This window comes from Rattus norvegicus, chromosome 6, assembly GCF_021556685.1.
Source record: "Rattus norvegicus strain SHRSP/BbbUtx chromosome 6, alternate assembly SHRSP_T2T, whole genome shotgun sequence".
Taxonomy (NCBI): domain Eukaryota; kingdom Metazoa; phylum Chordata; class Mammalia; order Rodentia; family Muridae; genus Rattus; species Rattus norvegicus.
In genome coordinates, this window is record NC_141539.1 from 110,572,116 (window position 1) to 110,595,609 (window position 23,494).

At 49.5% G+C, this 23,494-nt stretch overlaps 1 protein-coding gene across 4 annotated transcripts in view; it reads right to left on the reverse strand.

The window, feature by feature from the left end:
* Positions 1 to 23,494, reverse strand: part of Ltbp2 (latent transforming growth factor beta binding protein 2) — a 96,522-nt gene that overhangs the window by 42,437 nt on the left and 30,591 nt on the right. For all 4 annotated transcript variants that reach the window (NM_021586.2, XM_087554451.1, XM_087554450.1 and 1 more), the window contains 5 exon segments: positions 6,845 to 6,947; positions 7,544 to 7,827; positions 8,521 to 8,727; positions 9,136 to 9,306; positions 10,195 to 10,376. In NM_021586.2, the coding sequence (NP_067597.2) occupies positions 6,845 to 6,947; positions 7,544 to 7,827; positions 8,521 to 8,727; positions 9,136 to 9,306; positions 10,195 to 10,376 (947 nt within the window).

Below are 23,494 nucleotides of genomic sequence, written 5' to 3' on the forward strand. Positions count from 1 at the left end.
CTGCCCACAGTTAGGACTTTCTCGTTGGTCAAGTGCCATGGGACCTCTCAATGAGAATGGACATTTCCCTCAAAGATGGCCCCCTCTGTTTCCTCAGAGAGGTAGGAGGGCCAATGTCACCACAGATAGCAAATTAGAGAGAGCCCTGCATAGACCCTGGCTCACACAGAGTTCACCCATGCTCCAGCCCTTGCTGGAGTAGGCCAGAGATGCCACATATCATGGCCCACCCCTGCAAGGCAGGGAGGGAGCTAACTAACCCTGGAACACAATTCCCAGATGGCTTCGAATCCCTTGGAAGAAGCTTGCAGAACACCGCCCAGCCAGAGACAATACTTTCTCAGCGTGACAGGAATTCAGTAAGTCCCATTTCACTAGGGCAGGGGACTGGTGTCTCAGCCCAGGTACTGTAGAATAGGAAAACCCTTCCTCACTACAGCTGTTCCCCAAGTCCAGGCCCTCCAATGTAGCAAATGCCTGAGCTGGAGTGCCAGAAACCCACCCTCAGACAGTGAACTGCAGACCACCAGAAGCAGGAGACAGGAGAAGACCTGCCAGGCTTGGGGTCCTGGGCTAAAGGTATGGTATTCTATGGCAACTGCAAGTGTCATTAGGCATCACTACAATACAAAGGCCTAGTAAAGGTGGTAAATAAACAGTGGCTAACGTGGTGATGTCATTGCTGCTGTGACTTGCCTTAACGCTCTCTGCCCCATCACCCCCGGAACCCTCACAGACCCAACTTTCTCCAGGACTGACACCACAGAACTACCCACATGCATTCGCTCCTTATGGGATGAAGCTTTTGTTCTGTGACTTGCCAATGACAATAAACCTCCCACCATGCGCATGCGCCTCATCCTCTCAAGCTACTGCCCCACCTCCAAAACACCTGGTCTTGATAGGGATACCTCATGCAGGGAGGAGTGTGGTGGCTCCAGGCACAGCGTAGTTAATGCTGGGCATCTGCAGCTTTTAGTAAATAACACCCTTTCCTCATTTTTGAGTTAAGCCCTGCTTTCCAGAAACATCTACCCTTTTGGGTTTTTTGTTTGTTTGTTTTGTTTTGTTGTTGTTTTTTGATTTTTTTCTTTTCTCCCCAGGATCCCTCAGAAACAGCCTACCTTCTTTTATCTGGGGCAATCATCTGAGCATGCGTCCGTTAACTCTTAGGTCTGAGTTACATGTTGAGTTCCCTGCCTGCCTGCCAATTTTGATGCCCATGGTCCTTCACATACAAGTAACTCATGAGACACAAGGCTGACGTGCAGACTCTTAGAATGACCTTCCAGTTTAGTTGCCTAGGTCTCCTCAGGATGACAAGATCTGGGCCAGTCAAGGATCAGACATACTGTGCTTCAAGTAATAGCCTCTTTTGTCCTCACTTTGCAATCTTAGGCAAGTTCTTCAGCCTTCTTGGGGCTCAGTTTCTCCATCTGTTAAATGGGCTTCAAGATCCTCAACTTGTGCTCGTATGAACTAAACAAGACAATGCGGGTAAAGAGACAGCCCAGCAAGCGGCAGGCATTGTTGTTCACAAGATGCTGCCTTTCTTGAAGGAGAGAGGGGCAGAGTCTGCAGCCCCTGGAGAACCAGGGAGGGGGCCAGGGTTCTGAGGTAAACTCATCCCAGGCCAGGCAGATAGAAAGACAATCTCGTGGCAAACAGCTGGAGCCCACCACTGCAGGTCTGGAGCCAAGTGCCAGCTCCACCCGTTCCAGCAAAGGGGCCTTGGGGTTGACATAGCGAGTGCCAAGCCTGGTGAGGCAGCTGCCAACTTTCCAGTTAGCCCAGATGTCTGTCTTATATGGAAACTCGAAAATATGGCCTCAATCAAAGTGGCTCTGGAGAGCTGTGTGTTCCCAGACTCTGGCGGGATACCCAAGAGACTCTGGGCTGGGATCTGTACGAACTCCCAAGGGGTCAGAAAGGCAGGGATTAGGCTACATCCCAGGGTCACTGGGGGACATTCTGTATCCCTCAGTCTGAGTGGCATCCCTACTGGGTCTAGAATGACTTTGGGAGTCATCTTCTTGAGGAATGGGGTTCTGAAATTCTTCTGGGAGAAGAGAATTGTCGGTGCCATCGGAGGAGAGCCTTCATGGTGGCCCTTTCGCTATTAGAAACAGTGGCATTCTGGTGACTAAATTCAACAGTCAGACTCAAAACCTCGAAAGACCAATATGACCTTGGGAAGTCATGGAGTCATGCAGGGTCCTAGGCTGTCTGTTCTCTTGCTCCCATGGTGACTTGATTCTGCTGGGGAAGACAAAGTTTTGCCCAGGAGACACGGTCTCCTGTTATTGGAGGAGAAATAAAAGCAAAGCCATTAAGGCTGGGAATGTTCTAGAATCCAGAAGTTCTGCTTTCCTTGTCGAGCAGCCCCCAAGCTCACCCAGCAGCTCCTTTGTTCTCCATTGCTCACACAGTAGCTTGTTTGTCATGCCTACTTACAGAAACGCCCCTGCCAGCCCTGGGGTAAGGCACGGAGCTAGATGTCCTGGCAAACTGTCAGCACAAACAAGTCTCCTAATGTCTCGCCCCTTCCCCGAGCAGTGCTCAGCTACACTTTCATGTGCTTGAAATGTTTATGTTGCCCTGTCTTTGTTAGTTCTTGCTCAGTATGCTGGAACGTTTGCCATCCCAGGGTCTGTACCCTGGTGCCCAGCTTGCTGAGCTGTGCCAAGCACTAAGGGTACGAGGTGGGGGCACCACAGAGATGGAGGGACAGAGCCGAGTTTTAAGTGTGCACGTGGAGAGGTTCGTTCCGTGCTCTGCGCCAAAATATACACAAAGCACCACCATTTACAGGTCATGCAACTGATCCAGAGAGCTTCTCCCATGCCCACTGTGGCTGAGGTCCAGGCCCTGTCTTGTCAGAGCTGGCCAGCTCCATTGGAATCAGGGTCCTTGGTCAACCCGTGGGATAAGCTCATAAGAATGGCACACAGCCCATGCCATGAAGTGTGGGTCTTCTCACCCATTCCCACCTTCTAGGTGAGGACGTCCTTCAGAAGTGGTTCCACAGACACTGTGCACATCAGTCCCTGCTGAGAGGAGCAGGCTAAGGCTCCTTCAGTAACACAGCCATCCCCACAGCCTGCATCTCTGCATCCTGAACATGCAGGACCCTATGCTCTTGCTTAAATGTGGCAACCAGTAAGTGTGACATTTAAAATTGATGAATATGGGACCCAGAGAGGTGGCTCAGCAGTAGATGCTTGCTGCCAAGCCAGGTGACCTGAGTTCAGTCTCTGCAGTTCACACTGCAGAGGAGAGAACCAACTCCTGTAAGTTTTCCCCTGACCTAAACACACACACACACACACACACACACACACTAAATAAATTAATGTTTAAATTTTTTAAACGAATAATCCAAGGTGCCTTATATTTTCCTTCCCACTAGCGTCACCTGACACGTCTCCTTCTTTAACTTCACTGTCCAGTTGAAGAACAGGAACTGACCTCAAGAACCCACACGGCCCTATTCCCCTGACCCTATCAGGGACCTGCATGTCAAGGTCTCAGGGTCATGCAGCACAGCCAAGCCTCAGATTCCTGGGGTTTGCGGACTCGCCCAAAGGATGGTTCTGAGAGCAGCTTGGACCTCAGCTGTGATGGAAGCAGGATTCTGGAGAGGCTCCTTCTAGAATCCTGTTTGTCTGCCACAGCTGTTGGCAGCCGGGCCCACTTTCCCCCTCCATTGTCTCTCAGACTCCAGAGGCAACACCATGGCACTGTTCTGGCCTCAAACAAGCAGGAGCCTTGGAGGCCGCGTCCCTGGAACTGCCTCTTAGATGAACACTTGCTGCTCCTTTCTAATACAATCCTACTAGGCCAGGGGTCCCTGAGCAGCTCAGCCCTGTGGCCAGCACTCTGGCCAGCAGCAGGAGCAACAGCAGCAGGAGCAGCAGGAGCAGCAGGAACAGGAACAGGAGCAGCAGGAGAAGCAGCAGCAGCAGGAGGAGGAGCAGGAGCAGCAGGAGCAGCAGGAGCAGCAGGAGAAGCACCAGCAGGAGAAGAAGCAGCAGCAGGAGCAGGAGCAGGAGCAGGAGGAGGAGGAGGAGGAGGAGGAGCAGCAGCAGCAGCAGCAGCAGCAGCAGCAGCAGCAGGCTTTAGCTGTCCCCAGCAGGGCTGATGCTATGCAGGGGCCATCCTGTACGATGGACTGCATGCCTCTCTCCAGGGGCCATTACTCTCTTCTTGGTCTCGCCTACAAATGACATTTCCTTGGACTGCTAAATTCTTCCCTACTCCTTTGGCCACACTATCCCAATCATCCTTCATAGCTCATCCTTATGGTGCCTCCTCCATGAAGCTTTCCCTGATTCACCCACTTCAGCCAGTGCCCCCCACCCCTCCGTGTAGACAGCAAGGTGTGTGCGGCAGGAAAGCACCACATCTAAGGATGCCTTGGGCACCCTAAATTTGCATATTTATGAAGACGGCTCTGGTCACGGGGAAGGATCCCCATTCCCTAATCTGGGTAAGAGTAGCCCAGGACCTGTGAGTAGCCTGGCTACACTAGCTGTCCCACACACTTGGCCCTGCTCCAGACGCTCAGCAGGTTCTGTATTTCTATTTTTGGTTCTTTTTTTCGGAGCTGGGGACTGAACCCAGGGCCTTGCGCTTCCTAGGCAAGCGCTCTACCACTGAGCTAAATCCCCAACCCCGGTTCTATATTTCTAAAGCCGGCCACAGCCCCTGAGGCTTAGAGAGGGGAGGCACCGCATATACCTCACCCTCCGTGGTCCACTCAGGGCCTCCGTACCCAATGTGTCTCAGTCAGTGATAACACTTGTTGGCTGAACCAAACATGGTATATAGAAGTCCCAAGAGTTGGCTTGAGGAGGGAAAACAAGAAAAGCATGTGTGCATGTGCGCACACACACACACACACACACACACACACACACACACACACACACACAATGTCCCTGAGTAAACTGATCTGTTTCTTCCTAAGGTTAGTTGGTCCCCTCTCCATTTCTTGAGGAGACATCATCGACATCACCATCATCATCATCGTCATTATCATCATCACCACCATCACCACCACCAACATCATCAACATCATCAACACCCTTCCCCCTCAGTATCTATGGGAGATCGATTCCAAAACTCTCCCAGATACTAAATTTTGTAGCTGCTCAAGTCTCTTATACAAAATGGCGTAATATATAGCCCATACATTGTCTCTCATATACTTTAAGTCATTCCTAGATTGATCATCATATTTGATACAATGTAAATGATGAGCAAATTAGCGTCATATACTTTTTAGGGAGAGTGACTGGAAGAGTCTTGTGTGTGTTCAGTAGAGACTCAGTTATCCAGTAAGCAGGGTGTGAGGTAAACGAGACCCGAGTGCCTACTGTAGACAGCTGAGGCTCCCAGTGTGGTGAGAGGAATCAAAGCATACGACCGCACAGCTGGTACCTCGTTTTGTGTGGGCTCAGCCTCAGGCTCTGCCAGAAGCAAATTCGAGGTTTGCTTTTTGGGGAACTTGGATTGTCTTTCAAATATGTTTTTAAAAATTAAATATATTCTTACTTATTTTTGTGTGCGGGCATGCGTATAGGTGTGCGTGTGAAAGTGTCACCGTGAGCATGTGGAGGTCACAGGGCAATGTGGGGAAGACAGCTCTTCCACCATGCGAGACTCAGGGATTGAACCCCAGTTGTCAGTGTAGGGCCAGGTGCCTTTCCCGGCTGAACCGTCTCTCTGGCCCTGTCCTTCAAATATTTTTGACCCAAGATTGGTTGAATCTGCAGTCACAGGACTGTAGTTATGGAGGCCCAGCTATAATGTATACCATGCAGTCCCCACAACAACTCTGTGAGGCGACACTCTCATCCTTCAGTGCTGGACTTCACGGGAGAGGGGACCAAGGCAGAGAGAGATAGGTAAGCAGAGCAGAGGCTGGCTCCTGGCATGGGTGGACCGCAAGGCCTTCTCCAGGGCTTCACAGAAGCACACTGTCCTGGGAGGCCATCGGCACTTTTAGTGTGGAAAATGCAATTCACAGCTCCACTGCTGTGCCCGATGCTGGGAGCAGCCCTGCCCCTCCTGACTTTGGGCTCTGCTCCAGGCCCCGCACAAAACCAGCTCACAGAGCTGACTGCTGGCAGACAAGACGCATGGCAGTCCAGGCCCAGGAATGAGGGAGGCCTGGGGGGAAAGGCAGGTTGGGTAGGCGGAAGCCATGCTCACACACGGGCACCTGGTCACCTCTCCCAGGCGTCGGACTAAGGCTTCTGGGAGCAGTGTGAATGATTTTCTGCTCACTGGATCCTCAGTGCTTGACACAGAAGAGGCACCCAGCCAATATCTGCTGATTGACTGACTGAATGACTGACTGACTGACTGACTGAATGAATGAATGTGTGCTGAGTTTTACCCCATCATCCAAAGGGAACAAGGAACTGAGGCTCCTCAACCCAAAGTTGAAGGTGTTGGGGAACTCAACTCCCATTCAGTGGGGGGAGAAGGTGGAAAAGGAAGAGGAGGAAGAAGAGGAGAAAGAGGAGGAAGCCCGAGGACCTCAGAGAAAGGAGAGGGAGGCATTCTGGGTTCTGGGGCCTAGGCAAAGATATACGTGAGACTGTGGAAGGGATCCATCATAGTCTGAAATCCCTATAATAAACTGCAAAATAGAGGTCCCCACAGACTATCAGGTTGAACAGAGACCCAACGCCTGGGCAGCTGGGCTGAACTGGCCAAGCTGTTGGGGGGACTCCTTGAGGTACATCTGGAAATATGGACTGGCCTTGGGAACAGCCTGGGTGGTAACAGATGGAGACAGACTCCCCTAGTTCTCCATCTTGAAACCAGTACTCACCTGGTCTGGGTGGGCATGGGGCACAGGAAGTCACCCCCCAGAAGGTCCCCACACTGCCACAGCAGTCTTCCTGAGAAGTCAGCTCCCCTAAGGGGTTAGCACACTGGAAAAGAGACCAGAGACAACTGTGACACTTACTGTCCATGCACCAAGGGTCCTAGGCTCAACTCGCAGAAAGCTAATGTTTTGCTGAGACCAATTTCTAGGCTACCTTAGACTGCACGAACTAAAGACGGCTCTTCTAATGGGGGACTCCCTTGGTCCCCTTCTGTGTGACTGGCACTCGCTGACAGGTACACTCAGCTCAGGGAGGAGACCCAGCCTCTCTCCATGCAGCACCCCTCCCCTTCTTAGACAGGGTCTCTGTAGCTTAGGCTAGCCTTGAATGCACTGTGTAGCCAAGGATTGCCTTGAGTTTCCGATCCTCCTGCCTCTGACTCCTCAGTGGTGGAGTTACAGGTGGGCACCACTATGTCTGGTTTATGTGGTGCTGGGGATCAAAGTGGGGCCTTCTGCATATGAGACAATCACTCTGCCGAGCGACCGACAGCCCCAGCCCATTAGGCACTTTTATGCCCTGGATTTTTCCATATGCGAAATGGAAGTTTCTGCAGACACATTCCACAAGGACAAGGAAGACGTACGGCCTGGGGAACCATAGCTGTCCCTGAAGGCCTGAGGCAGAGACTTCGTTCTCACCTGTCCATTCACCGTGCTCAGGTAACACTGGCCCAGAAGTCCATAATGCCTGGACGGCACTGGTGGTGGCCGAGGGGCCTCTCCAGCCCGAGCGGGTATGCTGTTGCTGGCCCAGTGGCTGTGGCCTGAGCTGCCATGGGGGCGATGAGAGGCTCTGGTCTCCACACTGTTGTCCTCTGGCACAGGGTCCACCTCACCCCGGACCCGGGCCACCTGGTGGATCTGCACGGAGGCCTCAGGCGGGTGGTGAATTTGCACCTTCACCAGCGAGGGGTTCACAGAGGCTGGGCAGAAGGGTTGGGATCAGAGCTGAGAAACAGACTCCTAACCTCACTTTTCTGCCCTTAGGAAGAGTGCCCACCACCGTAAGTTAGGCAGGCTCCAGACTGGGTGCCTCTCTAAAAGCCCCCTTCCATTTCTTTGCCTGTCCGTGTAACCAGAACAATGCCCCACCCCCAGCCCGGGACAGGAGGGAGTGGTAACTCCTCCTCATGGAAAGCTCTGCATCAGAAACTGTGGTTCTTCCTAATTCTGCCTCCTCTATGGTCTTGTGAAGCCCTGAGCGCCATTAAACCAGTGAAACCCATGGAATACCTTAGGGTCACCCCGCCCATCCTATCGTCATAGGCACTCCGGGCTCATGGGTCCCAGCCCAACTCCTATAGGATCCTGTGTGCTAGAATCTTTGATTTGCCTTACAGAAGGCAAGGAAATGAAATACATGCTGAGTCCCCCCACCCCGCCCATTCCCCCTCTATTGCCCAGGCTGGGGGTTGGGGTGGGGTAGGCTCCATTAGTTGCTTTGTCTTCCCCGACAAAGGTTAAGGGTCACATGCACGGAGGAACTCCAATGGAATGGGAGGTAGAAATGTGGGGAGTGAAATGGAGACCTGTCCCCATCCAGCATAGAAATGGTGACAGCACACGCCCTACCTGGTGCACCTCCCAGGCTGCCTGCCCGGACTGCTGCCACTCACCCAGCTGGTTGGAGAGAGGCAGCGTGAAGGTGGATTGCTTCAATGGCCCTTCCAGCAGGGCTCTGTGCTGGGAGCCTCGTCCTGGAGGCTCCCTGTCTGGCTGTGGGACAGGCAGATGGCAGAACTTCCCTGTAGAGTTGGCTGGACACCAGCACTCGTCCCGGCCAATGCAGCGGCCTCCATTCAGGCAGGGGATTTGGCAGAAATCTACAACAATACTCAAGGTGATTGGCAGCTGACCTCCAGTTGGTGACACAAGCAGGGGAGTGGTACACTAAATCTGGGGGACTTGGAGGGTGTGGCACCCCTTTGAAATGCATGGACCTTCTTTGAAGCCCTGGCATAAAGGCAAGCAGAAAAGCACCCCCCACTCCCCCACCCCCAGTGTCTCTCCAGTCTACCACAATGATCTAGAACACAGGCAGAAGCATGGTTCTTCTCTATCTAACTCGGACTCAGAGAGGTTGTGTGACTTGCTTGGAGCCACACAGCCAAGCTGGGGACAGAGGTGGGATAAGACTTTATTTACTCCCTGCTGTGACAGAACTGTAGGTCAGCACCCCTAACCACCACCACCACCACCACACCAAGACCATCTGTGGAAAGGGAACTCACAGATACGGAAGCCAGACTTGGGGTCATGCCCATGGCCGCCCTGACTGTACAGGGTGGTGGTGTCACCCTTCTCACAGCTGTTGGCACAGCGGCCCCGGGCACAGGTCTGCTTGCAGATGGTGGGAGTGAAGACGACCTTAATCTTCTTGATTTTCTCGGTGAGGTTCAGCCCTGCAGAGAGAGGACTTGGGTCCTGGACAGAGCCACACATAATCCTGATCTCCAGGCCTTTGGGATAAAGGTACATCCTACAGCATCTTCTAAGACCTGGAGACCAGGTCTGTGGTCAAGGTAGAGCAATGGTCTCAAGAAGCACCCAGACGTGCTCCTCCATGCTTTGCACACACTGACATACCCTACTGCAAGAAGAACCACTCAAAACTACGTTGGCCATTCTCATGTGTCTAACGGAATATCCCACTTCACACTTGGCCCGAGGTGGGGAGACATCTAGGGCACCCATCATTACACAGACAAAAAGTGCAGAGCCAGGCTCTGAGCACAAGGGTAGGGAGTGGAACACAGCTCCAGCAGGCAGAGAGGGAGTTTCCTAAGGGAAATAACGGGGAGATAAGGTCTGAGGAACGGCTAGAGTCAGGACTAGGGGGGTCTAGTTACCAGCTTCATTTAGCAGGGTGTGGGGAAGCCAGCAAAACACCATGGAGGAAGTGAGGGCTGTAGGCATGACAGTGTGCATGGCGGTGTGTGTCCAGAAACACCGGGGGTTTCCTATCAGAGTTTGCAGAAAGCGTCATGTGGAAGTGTGTGGGTCAAAGAGTTGAGGCCCCCAGCTGGATAGGAAAGAAGCAAAGGCCTTCAGAGACCACAGAGCAGGAGATGTCAGACAACAGTCAAGGTCCTGGGGTCTCAATAGGAGCCACGTCCAGAAGGATTAGTTCGGGACCCTGGGACTCGGCACAAAGCGAGTGCACAATACTGGTCGTCGGTTGGCTGAAAAAGTGAAGGACAAGGTGACAGCTGAGTGCCCTGAGAGTGAAGGCAAGAACAGGTTCGGTTTAGATGCTCTGCTCTCCCAGATCCAGAGGCAGAGCAGCTTACCCCAGGGGTGTGAGAGATGGTTCATGTGTGCTGCCTGTTGGCTGCTGTCTCTCAGCTCAGGTCCTGGTCCTGAAGGCAGAGCGTTGGACATCAGTTGGCCATTGGTACCAGTGGCCGGATAACGACGAACTGTTCTGGACAGTCCTGCATGCTGCTGCAGGGGACGGGTCTGGCTGAGGGTCCTGTGGGGACAAGCATGGCCCTGGATTTCGCATCCCAGGAGCAGCATCTCTCTGCCCTCTGCCCTTTGGCTGCACTCGGCCCAGCACTTGCTCTGGAAGAACACTCTCCATTAAGATGCCAGCCCATAGATGCCACCCCTGAGTGTATAAGTGCCCAGATAAAAGGACCAGGAGTGGACAGTCTTCTATGGGGGGAGGATCTAATCCTATTGGAACCTTCAGGAGAGCCAGCCTCTCTGAGCCTCAGGACCTTTGACGGCAACATGAAGCAGCATCGGACTGTCCGGTAGCCCTGACATTCTAGGAGTCTTTGAGAGCCCTCTTATGAGCCAGCCCAGCACTGAGACCACAGTGTGTGCCAGAGCCCTGCTATGTTCATCCACTAGTACTGAGGATAAATCCCAGGACCATGCGCACGCTAGAGTGCTAGCAAGGACTCTGTCACTACCACGGCCCCAGCCTTGCCTAAAACATTTTATTTTGAAGCTTGGCCCAGTTTGGCCTCAAGTTCACTGTCCTCCTGCCTCAGCTCGCAGTGCTGGGATTACAGATATGCCTCATTACACCTACCCCTGCCACATCTCCATATGTCCTTTTATGTGAATTATTATGTGGAACTGATGAGCAACAAATAAATATCACAGATCATTCGGGGGCAGAGCCTAGATCCTATCTCCCGATTAATTAATATAAAAGAATAGAAGAACCAAAAACAATAACAATAATAATGCAAGAACGTATCCAAAGAGAAAAATGAATTCATCTTTCATCCCAACACGGCAGACGCTTCCACCTTTCTTTCAACCTTTGCTCACAGATGTGACTTTATAAGATTATCATCAGCTACAGATGCAATTTAAATGTTTTCACTTAACATTACACCCTACTTTATACAAAGACACATTTATTTTCCCTGCCCTGAGGCAGCTGATCTGAATCACAGCCCAGACACAGGCTCCTGTCGCAATGTTAGATTATTGGTTTTCGCCGTGGAAAGTCTCTCACGTATGGTATATTGTCTCCCGTTAAAATATTCCTTTAGGGCCACTGAGATGGCTCAGTGGGTAAAGGCACTCCTCATCAGGTCTGACCACCTAAGTTCGATTCCATGTGGTGGAAGAAGATGCCTCTCTTGTCCTCTGGCCGCCACAAGCATGTCACGCCCCCCACACGAATAAATAAATAACCATAAAAGAATTTAACTATTCTTTTGGGGGACTCATTGCTCATCCTATACATTTGGTATTTTATGTGTGTTTATGGGTGTGCACAGTTGTGTGCAGCTGCATGTGCACATATGTGTATGTGTGTGGAGGTCAGAGTTTGACACTGGGTGTCTTTCTCACCTACTCTCCAGCTTATTTTTTGAGAACCTTCTCACTGAACCTAGAAGTTACCAGTTGTGCTAGCATGGCTGGCCATGAAGCCCAAGCTAGCATACAGAGCCCAGATTCAGTAGTGTAGATGATGTGATGGTGATGGTGATGGTGGTGGTGGTGATAGTGGTGGTGGTGGTGATGGTGGTGGTGGTAATAGTGGTGGTGGTGATTGTGGTGGTGGTGGTGATGATGGTGGTGGTGGTGGTGACAGTGGTGACAATGGTGGTGGTGGTGACAGTGGTGACAATGGTGGTGGTGGTATTGGTGGTGATGGTGATGGTGGTGGTGATGGTGGTGGTGATGGTGATGGTGGTGGTGATGGTGGTGGTGATGGTGATGGTGGTGGTGATGGTGGTGGTGATGGTGGTGGTGGTGGTGGTAATGGTGGTGGTGGTGGTGGTGGTGGTAATGGTGGTGGTGGTGGTGGTGGTGGTAATGGTGGTGGTGGTGGTGATGGTGGTGATGGCAGTGGTGGTGGTGGTGGTGGTGGTGGTAGTAGTGATGATGGTGGTGATGGTGGTGATGGTGGTTGGTGGTGGTAATGGTGGTGGTGGTGATGGTGATGGTGATGATATCATGATGATGACACCTAAGACAGATCTTCTATCTCCTCTTCCCTAGAGCTGGGACTCTAGAGTCAAGGGTGTGGCCCCACACCTAGCCTTTTTGTTCCCATGATGCTTAGGACTGAACTTGGCTTCTCTTGCTTGTGTAGTAAAGCACTTCAGCAAGTGAACCATTTCCCCAGCCCTGAGAGTTCTTAATAAGAACTTTATATGATTGAAAATCTCTTTAACAATAAACGTTTTGAAAGCAGCTATGACATTCAGGTTAACTCAATTCCTCAGGCTACCAAGACTGTACCAAAGATTGCAAATGTCTTCAGCTTTAATATACTTTGGTGTATTGTTTTCTGAAGGGGATCATGTCAAAACATTTAAGTGTCACAGTGTATACATTTATCAAACATCACATTGAACTCCATTCATATACACAACTTTATGGGTTTTTTTTTATTAGTTAAAATCTAAGAGGGCTGGAGAGTTAGTTCAGTGGTTAAGAGCACTGGGTGCAGGGTGGGGGGAAACCCAGGGGGCCCCGCCCTCTCAGAGAAGGGGAGGGGGAGGGAGGGAGAAACTCTGTGAGGAGGGACTGGGAAGGGGGCAGTGTTTGGGGTGAAAAGGAAGGAAGGAAGGAAGGAAGGAAGGAAGGAAGGAAGGAAGGAGCAAGCAGGCAAGCATTGGCTGCTCGTCCAGAGGACCTGAGTCCAATTCCCAGCACCGACATGGTGGTTCACAAGCACCTACAATGGGACTGGATGCCCTCTTCTGGCTGATGCTGTCTTCTGTCACTCAGGCATACATGCAAATGGACTGCTCATATACATCAATAAATAAATCTTTAAAAATGTTAAAGTGGGTTTAAAGCTTAATAAAATGCCAAAAATATATCACATGGAGCACACGCTCATTAGTGTAGCTTATAATTGTAATTACTGTTGTAACGTCATTGTTATTGAGAGTCTGATACATAGTCCAGGCTAGCCCAATAATTCTACTTTTCCTTTTGAGAACTGGGGTTGCAGGCATGCACTCCCTGTTACTCTGGGCCTTACTGCTAGATTTTGTAACATGTTAATTGAACAAGCATAATAGAGATGCTTTAATGTTGCTTTTCCCTCCTTTCTCAATTTTAAGTTTTGAAAAAGATTATTTTTGCGTGTATACATGTATGGCTGTGTTTGGGTATGTCCATGTGAATACAGTCGCCTGCTGAGACCAGAGGCATTATATATCCGGAGCTGAGGTTATGGATGATTGTGAGCCACCCGTAGGTGCTGGGAACTGAACTTGGGTCCTCTGTAAGAACAATATGTGCTCCTAACAGCTTAGCCATTTCTCCAACCCTCTCTTCTTAAAAATACTTGAGCTTGGAATTTTGTTCATGACTGTATTTATGGCTTGTCCTTTGACAACTGTTTGAATTGTTTATCTCATAAACTCGAACAGATTCTCAACGTGTTTGTTATTAGACTGCCTCTCTTGTAAACACCCTAGTGTTCTGACAGTGGTATGAGCCACTGTATATACAACAACATCTGGATCATGGTGGGTGTGAGGACATGTGAATGTGGAAGTTAAAAGGGGCTAAAGACTCAGCTGACATTAGACATTAGCTAAACCGGCATGCTGGGATTCCAGATAGACCACCCTGACTCCAAAACGCGTGTTCTCGGTCAGTCTAGTCATGGAAGTCAGCCTTGGGTCCTACTCCTTACCTCCCCATTGGATTCTGGGCCCTTATAGGATGTGGTCTGGGACCCTAGCCCCCTCCTACACCAGAGCAGTTGGCTCCATGAGCTCAAGCGATGACCTCTTTGCTGACTGGAGCTAGTTTTGGACGTCAGAGCCTGGTCATCTCATCTACCCCAGGACCTACCCCAGGACCTGCCCTACCCCCTATGGCACAAGCCTTGGTTCCTGGAAATCTCAATGCAGCTCCTTCTAGAACCATCAGCAACAAATCCTCTTCCCGTTTCCCAAGTTTGGGGGTCCGAGTAGGAGAGGTCCTGTTAGTCATGCGGAAGTTCTAAGAGTGATAATGATCTAGAACTGAGGACCCAAACCTCAGTCCCCTTCCTCTCAGGATTCGCCTAGCGTAGTCCTATCCATCCAAAGCAAACTCCTTCCAAGGCTTCCAAGAGACTGCCCAAGAGAGCTGTGTGGAAGCTGGTGTTATTATAAGCTTCAAACATCTTCAGGGCCAGTTGAATTACTTCTCAGAGAAGAACTCTGGGTAGCCAATCCTGCTTCCCCTACTTGTAGAGAGGAGCTGACTGCTTAGAGGGAAAAGGAAGGAGTTTGAAACAGAAGGAAACTAATTTGGCCTCTTCCCAGCAGTGTGACTGCGAGGCATTCCTTAGCCACTCTGAGCCACATCATACTCAACAGCAAAACAGGGTCAGGAGTATCTTCCCTGAGTGGTTGAGAGACCTGGGAGAATAGATTGTTTTACTGATTATTTTATTAATACGAGTGAATGCCCACAAGACAAAAAGTATGTCAGGATTTTCCAAAGTGCACGCAGAAAAGGACAGAACAGGGTTAGCTACAATTTGGATTAAACATCTCCACACGACCTCACACCCAACCCAAGGAGAAAATATGACAGAGCCATTTAAAATTCTTCTCCATCTAAAAGAAAGAAGAAAAGAGAGTGTGTTGTCCAAGCATCCTGACACGTAACGGGCCAAGGGTCCAATCTGTTGTAAGACACTGCTTTTTAACATTCAGACCCTCTCCTAAACCCAACTCATTGTCATCCACTGATGTGACAGAGCTAAAAGACAAAAGGCCCATAAACTGCTCTGCCCTTCTGTGCCCCAGCGAGCCCTCAGACTGCAGGGAGAGCAGACAGTGTGGAGCGAGGGCAGCAGCCTCTTGGCTCACCCGTGGCTTCCATAACCACAGGCATCTGGGCTGAGATGGAGACAGGGAGCTGGGAGTTCATCCCAGACATCCAACCTTGCTAACTGTGCTTGTCCTTAAACACCACAACTTGAGTGTTGTTGTGTGTGTTGCCTTGGTCAATGGCTATGAGATATTAAGACAAGGCCCGGCACCATGTTTGAGCCAGTGCTGCCTTCAAGGACCACCGAATGGTGGCTACCAAGGAGCCTCAGTAAGAAGGTGGTAGTCAGAGGCAACAGCCCCTGGGGAGAAGGGGATCTGCTAACACTTACTAAGGACAGCAGTTTCTAAACTTCCTAGACACGAGGATGGCATTTGCTATCTCCCTGGGGTCGTTCTAGGCAAGTCCTAGTTAATGTTACCAACAGTCTATCCCTAGATTTCATGATTTCATGGATCAGCCAAAGTCTGAAAGAACTTGGGAGACCCACATAAAGTCCCCAGTTTTCTATTTAAGTGGCTAATTTTTTTTCTTTTTTCTTTTTTTCGGAGCTGGGGACCGAACCCAGGGTCTTGTGCTTGCCAGGCAAGCGCTCTACCACTGAGCTAAATCCCCAACCCCAAGTGGCTAACGTTTATTTCAAAATTTTATCTATTTCATTTTAGTGTATGTATGTGAACCTGTGTGAGTTTATGTTGCCTGCAAAGGCCAGAGGGCACTGGATCATCTGGGACTGGAGTTATAGGTGGCTGTGTGCCACCTAAACGTATGTTCTGGGGATGCAGGTCTTTGGCAAGAATAGTGAGTGCTTTTGGCGGTTTGAATATGTTTGGCCTATGGGAAATAGCACTATTAGGAGGTGTGACCTTGTTGGAATAGGTGTGACCTTGTTGGGGGAAGTGTGTAACTGTGTAGGCAGGCTCTGAGGACTCCTATTGCTCAAGCTCTGCTCAGTGCAGAAGAGAGACCTCCTCCTGGCTGTGAGCAGAAGACAGTCTCCTTCTGGATGTTTTCAGACCAAGCTGTAGAACTCACAGCTCCTTCTCTAGCAACATGTCTGCCTGGATGCTTCCTGCCACGATGATAATGGACTGAACCTCTGAAACTGTAAGTCAGCCCCAATGAAATCTTTTCCTTTGTAAGAGTTGCCGTGGTCATGGTGTCTGTTCACAGCAGTAAAACCCTAACTAAGACAGTGTACTTAGCTTCAGGGCAATCTCCCTCTAGCCTCAGTGATGGTTACTCTTTATTGCCCATCTGATTGGATTAAAAACACCTAGAGAATCAAAGGGAGATGTCTCTGGGTGTGTCAATGAGGGAGTCCCAGAGATGATTAGAGGCTGAGATCTCCTACCTAATAACCTTAGGCTCCTAATGTGAACATTCTTGGAGGAGTGAAAGGTGGGAGCAGGGAACATTCTAGACAATACATTATGCCATTATGCACCATGTAGTATATTTTTAATAAAACTATATACTTATTATTGCCAGAATTTTATAAATTTATATATTTTATATTAACATATCCATTATATTATATATTATACATTATTTATTATATAATGTATAATATATTATGCAGAAGCCACTATATTGTGCTTATAATATATAGTATATTTATATATAATATATTATACATTGATATATTAAATGTATACATTTATATATTTTATAAATCAAGCAAATATGTCTAGAATCCAAGGTCTTTGAGGATGGCAGAGTCACAGGGGTTCAGGTGCAAATAATGGACTTATGGAAAGACTCCAGAAAGTCTCAGGGGTAAGAGAGCGATATTTGAACTTTTGCCAAGAGGATGGATGGAGACATAGGATTTCAAGATACTTAGGTCATGAACATGGAAAGACCAGGCAAGGAGGAGGCATAAAGGGATGGGGAGGGCGGAAGCGCAAAATACATAGAAGCCAGAGAGACCGAATAGCAGCAAGGATGGAGAAGGTGTTCAGTTCTTTGTGTTTTGTTTTGTTTTGTTTTGTTTTGTTTTGTCACAAGCTAGACTCATCTGGGAAGAGGAAACCGCCACTGAAAAAATGACTCCATCAGATGGCCTATAGCCAGAAGGTAGACAAGTCTGTGAGGCATTTTCCTGATTAATGATTGGTGCTGCGGGAGGGCTCACTGTAGGTGGTGCCATCCCTGAGATCCTGGGTTGGATAAGAGAGCAAACTGAGCAAGTCACAGACAGCAAGCCAGTAAGTGGTGTTTCCCACGGCCTGGCCTCCGCTTCAGTTCCCCTGCCCCCACCCCCCGCCCCCCCCCGCCCCCCAACCCGGCCCCGGCCCCTACCCCACCCCAGGTTCCTGCCTTGAGTTCCTGGTTAGAAAAACTAGTGTAGGGTTGGGGATTTAGCTCAGTGGTAGAGCGCTTGCCTAGCGAGCACAAGGCCCTGGGATCGGTCCCCAGCTCCGAAAAAAGAAAAAAAAAGAAAAAAAAAGAAAAAAAAAAAGAAAAAAAGAAAAACTAGTGTAAGAGACACATGGAAATGAGATGCACAGTCATGTTAATGAGTATGGTTCTGAAAAACACAGAACAGAGAGGTCAAGGGGAAGGAAGCAATGGCTCTTTAGTTCCTAGCATGTGGCAGGCACCATGTGAAGTGTTTTAAACACCACTTGTCATTTAATCCAACAACTCTGTGATCAAAACCCTCTGCTTGGCCCAAACCACCTTAAATAAAATGAAAACATCAGGAATCATGTCACGGACAAATGAGAAACGATCACGGTATCTAATGATCAGGGGCCCGCAGCTCTGACAGAAAACCGGCAAAAGAATCAAAAGAAAAGCTCAGAGGGGAAGAAGTCCAAACGTGAAGTGGCCTTTGTGCTCAGAAGATGTTCAAATGAATAAAACAACCCCACGACAGCATGTTTTAATCCGCCAGACCAGCAAAACTCTCAAAGTTTAATTACATACGTGTTGTTGAGACTACAGAAACAGTCACTCTCAGCTGTTGCTGGCAAGGAGCTGAGCTGACAGGGCTCATTGACCTGGTGATGCTGGCTCTCGGCACCGTGCAGGAAGGCTTTGAAACTGATGGCTCACCTCTAGACTGGTCTGCAGATAAACCTGCTTCAGGGTGCTGCTCCTCTCCTGCCTCTAAGGGAGGCTGCTGCTTTCCCTTAGGTGCAAAGGTGGTTACCAATCACTTAAACCAGTGACTTCCTGGGTCCTATATTTGGCCAATGGGAACTACCTGAGAGGTCTCCTCACCACCTTGACTTCAAGGCAGATGTCCCCAATGGGAGGCCGCAGCCCCTATCTCTCAAGGTTGGATCATTTTGGAACATTCCATTTTCAGTCAACTCAAAGCTTGATTTCCAGGGGACCCTGTCCTTGATTGGCTGTTTTTACCATTCCACTCTGCCTCCCTCTCTTTTTGGAGTGCTTCTTCACCTCTTAAGGACCTGTCTGTCCCAAAACATGTGTTCATATCCAAAAATGACAAAAATATAAGGTTCTTCACAGCGGCCCCGTTTTGAATTAGCAAAATATTCTGTTCAGAATAGAACTCATGGAGTGGCCTCCAGTAGAGGAGTGGTTAAATAAAGTAGAGACGACCACAGGATGGAGTCAGGTGTCCTCAAGGCTCTTTCACATCAGGAAGGAACACTCTCCAAGACATATTGAAATATGGAAACACAGCAGCCCAAATCCAGCCTTCTGGCTGTTTTGTATAAGCTGCGACCTAACAATGGTCTTTACATTTTTAAACGGCTGGAAAAATAGTTAAAAGTCTGTTTCTTGACATGAGAAAGTGATATAAAATTCAAATGTAACTTTCCGTAAATAAAGCCTCCTGGAGCACAGCCACTCACTGGCTATGGCTGGTTTTGCTCTTCAGCAGCCCAGTGAGTAGTTGCAGAAGCCATATGTCATGGGAACCTGAAGATATTTACCACGTGGCCTTTTATGGAAGAGGTTTGCTGACTCCTTGTATAAAGGGCATGTAAAGTTATAAGAATACTGAAAATGCAGATCACCTTATGCATATTCATAAGACAGCCTTAGCTGGAACTCCTGGGAAATTAATAATGCTGGCTGCTTATGTGGGAGGGGCAGGGAGTAGGAAGTGGGAATTCATCACCTGGTATAAAGATTTAATAAACATTTCACTCGGTGCAGGGCTCTGGACCAGTAATACACACAGAATGCATCCTCCCATGTTGGCCACTCTATCACCTGGTCCCCAATTTATACAAACAACCCTCACTCTATGATTGAAAAACAAAAAACAAAAAAAAAAAAAACAAAACCCAGAACTTTGGAGGACTTACGCCCTGCGGAAGGTTGCGGAACTCAAGAGGCCAGGTTGCTAAACCAGGCTTACTTCATCCTATATCCCCTCTCCCTTGCTAACCATTACCCTTTTACAGATGAGGACACTGAGGCTTTGGGACATGAAGAACAGGTTTGGATCCATATTCCAGAGGCCTCTTACAACCTCCTTTATACACATTCAGGAAGCGTAAAGACCTACACAGGAAGCATTATGGGGCTGGAGAGAAGGCCTAGTAGTCAAAAGCTCAAGCAGCTCCGACAGAGGCCTAGAGTTCTGTCCTAACATCCGTACCAGGCAGCTGACGACCATACGTACATAACTTGAGCTCTGGGGAACCCCACACATCCTTCTGGCCTCCTTAAGAACCTGCATACGTGTGCATATACAACACGGTCACACACATATACAGGCACACATTCAACACACACACAATCACACACACAATCACACACACAATCAATCATACACACACACCAAGTGATTTTTTTTTTTTAAAGAAACAGTTATGTACGCCTGTCACTGGTTGGGTCCAAGGATGGCCGACACTGTCTTTCCCTCTCAGATCCATCAGAAGCTGTGCCGGGTGATCAGCAAAGGTAAGGAAGCCCAGGAGGAGCCAACATTAGTTTGGAGAAGCTAGAAGTAGGAGGAGAGAGGCTGGAGGACAGATAGAAGGCCTTGGTTGTGGTCCAGGCTAGGAGTGACCAAGGAAGGGACGGAGAAGAAGGTTATGGGTTCCAGAGATATCTCCAGAAATGGAGATGTAGAAAATTCTCAGCAAAGGCTTGACAAAACGGTGTCTGGGATGGTAGTGTGCAGGGGCCCAGATTTCTTTTGTTGTCCTGTTTTTGGAAGCAGAGATCCATGTATCCCGGAGAAGCATGTATCACAGGCTGCCCTAGAGCTTCTTGCACTGCTGGGGATGAGCCTCTCATATAAGCCTCTCAATTCTGATTCTCCAGTCTCTAGGTCTCAAATGCTGGGTCACAGACCACGAGTCTAGATTGCAACTGAAGAGAAGTGGGCAGTGGGCTGTGTTTGCCTCATGATGCGAGTTTAGCTGAATTCCAAGACAGCTAAACATCCAGATTCAGGCCAATCAGTGCTGCAGCCACAGTGGGAGGGTGTCCTGGGGGTGGGGGTGGGGCTTGGGGGAGAGCTGATCTCACCAGGGGAGAGAATGTAGCCTGGGGGGCCCCTGCTGAGCTCAGGCACAACTCCGCTCACACCTCCTGACTTACAAGGGAAATCTGCTAATGAACAGCATGGCCTCAGCTTCAAGCTGCATTCCATAAATCCTCCAGCCTGTGGCGCCTGCTGCTACTTGCCTGCTAGTGCACCACTGAACAAATGAACAAGCAATAAATGAATATTAGTGGAAAAATGTGGCAACAGTTTGTCACACTTCACTCAACGGCTCGCTCTTTCCATAGGCGTGTGTGTGTGTGTGTGTGTGTGTGTGTGTGCGCGCGCGTGCCCATGTGTGCATGAGTGAGTGCACACGCCAGTGCTTGGGGGTACGCGGGTAGGTTTGAGGGTTTTTGTTTTTCATAGACACACAGGCAATTGTCATAGTTTCTGCTAATAAAACTGTTTCCAGCTAATTCTAGTCATGAGATGGCTCATGGTCTTCCTTGAGACTTCCACACACCCTGACACCTAAACAGGTTGAGAAATGGAAGGCTGAGGAAAGAAAGCGGAAGGCAGGGTGGCAGGGAGCATGGCCCAGCATCGTTTAAACCAAGCAGACTCCCTTGCAGAACAAGCTCTCAGCATGCTGACCACCTTTGCTCTCTTCTGCTGCCTGGAAACCAGACTTATTCTTGGGGTGCCTCAGGGCAGAGGTGGGAGAAAAAGGTAATCTAAGGGATTGTTCAATGCCCAGGAAATGTCCCTCCCTTTCTATCCAGCATGCCCAAGTGACAAACTTTTTGGGAAACTGACATTCCACTCCCCCTTCAAAGCCCCTCCAAGAGCTTTCAGCTTTCTTCTGGGCCCAGCAGGACCTCCCTGTGATGGTCCCTGAGATGAGCATTATTAGAAGGTGTGGCCTTGTTGGAGGAAGTGTGTCACTGTGGGGGTGGCCTGGAGACCCTCCTCCTAGCTGCCTGGGGATGCTCAGTCTGTTCCTGGCTTCCTTCGGGTGAAGATGTAGAACTCAGCTCCTCCTGCACCATGCCTGTCTGGATGCTGCCATGCTCCTGCCTTGATGATAATGGACTGAACCTCTGAACCTGTAAGCCAGCCCCAATTAAATGTTGTCCTTTATAAAATTTGCACTGATCATGGTGTCTGTTCACAGCAACAAAACCCTAACTAAGACACTCCCAGGGCGGAGCCAGGGACACAGAATCCCCAGAAGAGAACTGATTCTTACCCTCTGTGTCGTACACAGACTTAACACAACTGGACTCCCAGTTGCTGCCCCTAATTATTGATTACATTGAACTTCCAACTTCTTCATGGTTCCTCCAGCTCTCGCTCCACTGGAGCCATCTGCCCCTCCCTGGAAGGGCCCCATTTCTTAGCCAGGGCCAGTATCATCTGGAAGACTTGGCAGGTCATAAGGAACCTAGGTTTCGTGAATTCATAACTCAATGTGGCCAAGGTATATTTACGATGCCTTTGGAAGGTGCACAAGTCCCTCAGGCACTGTGGAAGGCGCACTTCGCCTACTGAGAGTTTGCAACTCAGGAGGAGACCTAGTAAACCTGTTGCCACATCAGATGCTGCCCCATTTCCTTCAGAAGGCTGTAGCATGATGCCAGGGCATGGTGACCAGAACGCAGGCTGGATCATTGCCCTGTTCATCCCGTAGATGAACTTTTAGTATAGCAAACAAGACAAACACCTCCACATAGCAGCCAAGTGTCACAGTCCTGCATGTGAGCTTTTCAGAAGAACCCAAGAGAGGAAAAGCAGAATGTCACAAGGGCCAGGAAACTCATGACCAAGTAAGTTGTCCAACCCAAATGTCCCAGGCCTCCTAAGCTGGCATGGTCCTGAGGCTGGAGCCAGCTTTCCAGGGTTGGGGAATGTGAGCTGGAATAGGAAGTGGGAAGGGCAGAGCAGACAGTGAACACTTAGGGACAGACGCAGAATGTGCTCTTGATAATGCTCAATGGGGAACAAGGACTATTGAGATGATGGGGAATTAGGAAGAGTCATGCAAGTAGCTAGCTAGAGGCCTGTCCCTCCCTCTATTAGGAAAAAAAAGCCCTCCAGGAGCCATTGGCCTCTTTCTGTGCTGAGCATGCCTCGTGTGTTAATTCATTTAATCATCATTAAAATTAGGACATAGATCTTTGGTCCAGATCCAGCATAAGAAGCTCGGCGACTTGTCTAAGGTCACACAGCCAATGAGGAACAGAGACTGGTAAACTCTGACATGTAATGCTGTATGAACCCTTGGCTCTGAGCTGTAGAAGACCTTGTCTGTGCTTCATCTTAGAGAACTCAGCAAAAAACAAGAAGCCTTGAAGAGGTGTTGTGCTATGCACCCGAGCCCGGGAACTAACAAGGTTAGAGAGTGTCTTGTAGGAGACGATCCTGAGATACGTCCCTTAGCTGCATTGCCCAGGAATGCTCCTTCCCTGGCTTCTTTCCTCTGAGAGCTCTTCCAGATTGCTGGGAGCTCTTAGAAGAAGGGCATGAGTCCAAGCCATCCATGCTCCCTGTTACTTCAAAGCAAAAAAGAAGTGGAGGAAAGACAGAAAGATGAAGGGAAGGACAGGAGGCAAGCAGGCTATGCCTGAACGAGATCCTTGTCAGTTTCTGCTCAAAGTTCATCCCTTTTCTTTTGGCATCCTCTCCTCCAACTGGCCTGAAAAACCCACCCCGGGCACACAGGATGCGTGGCAGAGGGGTGACTAGAGAGTGGGTTCCCACTAGAACTTATTTAGTTGGCCCTGTCTTTTGGGAGGTGAAACTGTGGGCAGACGAGTGTCGATCAAGGATCAAAGGTACAGACAGACATGTTGCTGGACCTGGTCAAGGCCTGGGCCTCTCTTGGCTACTGGAGCAGGATA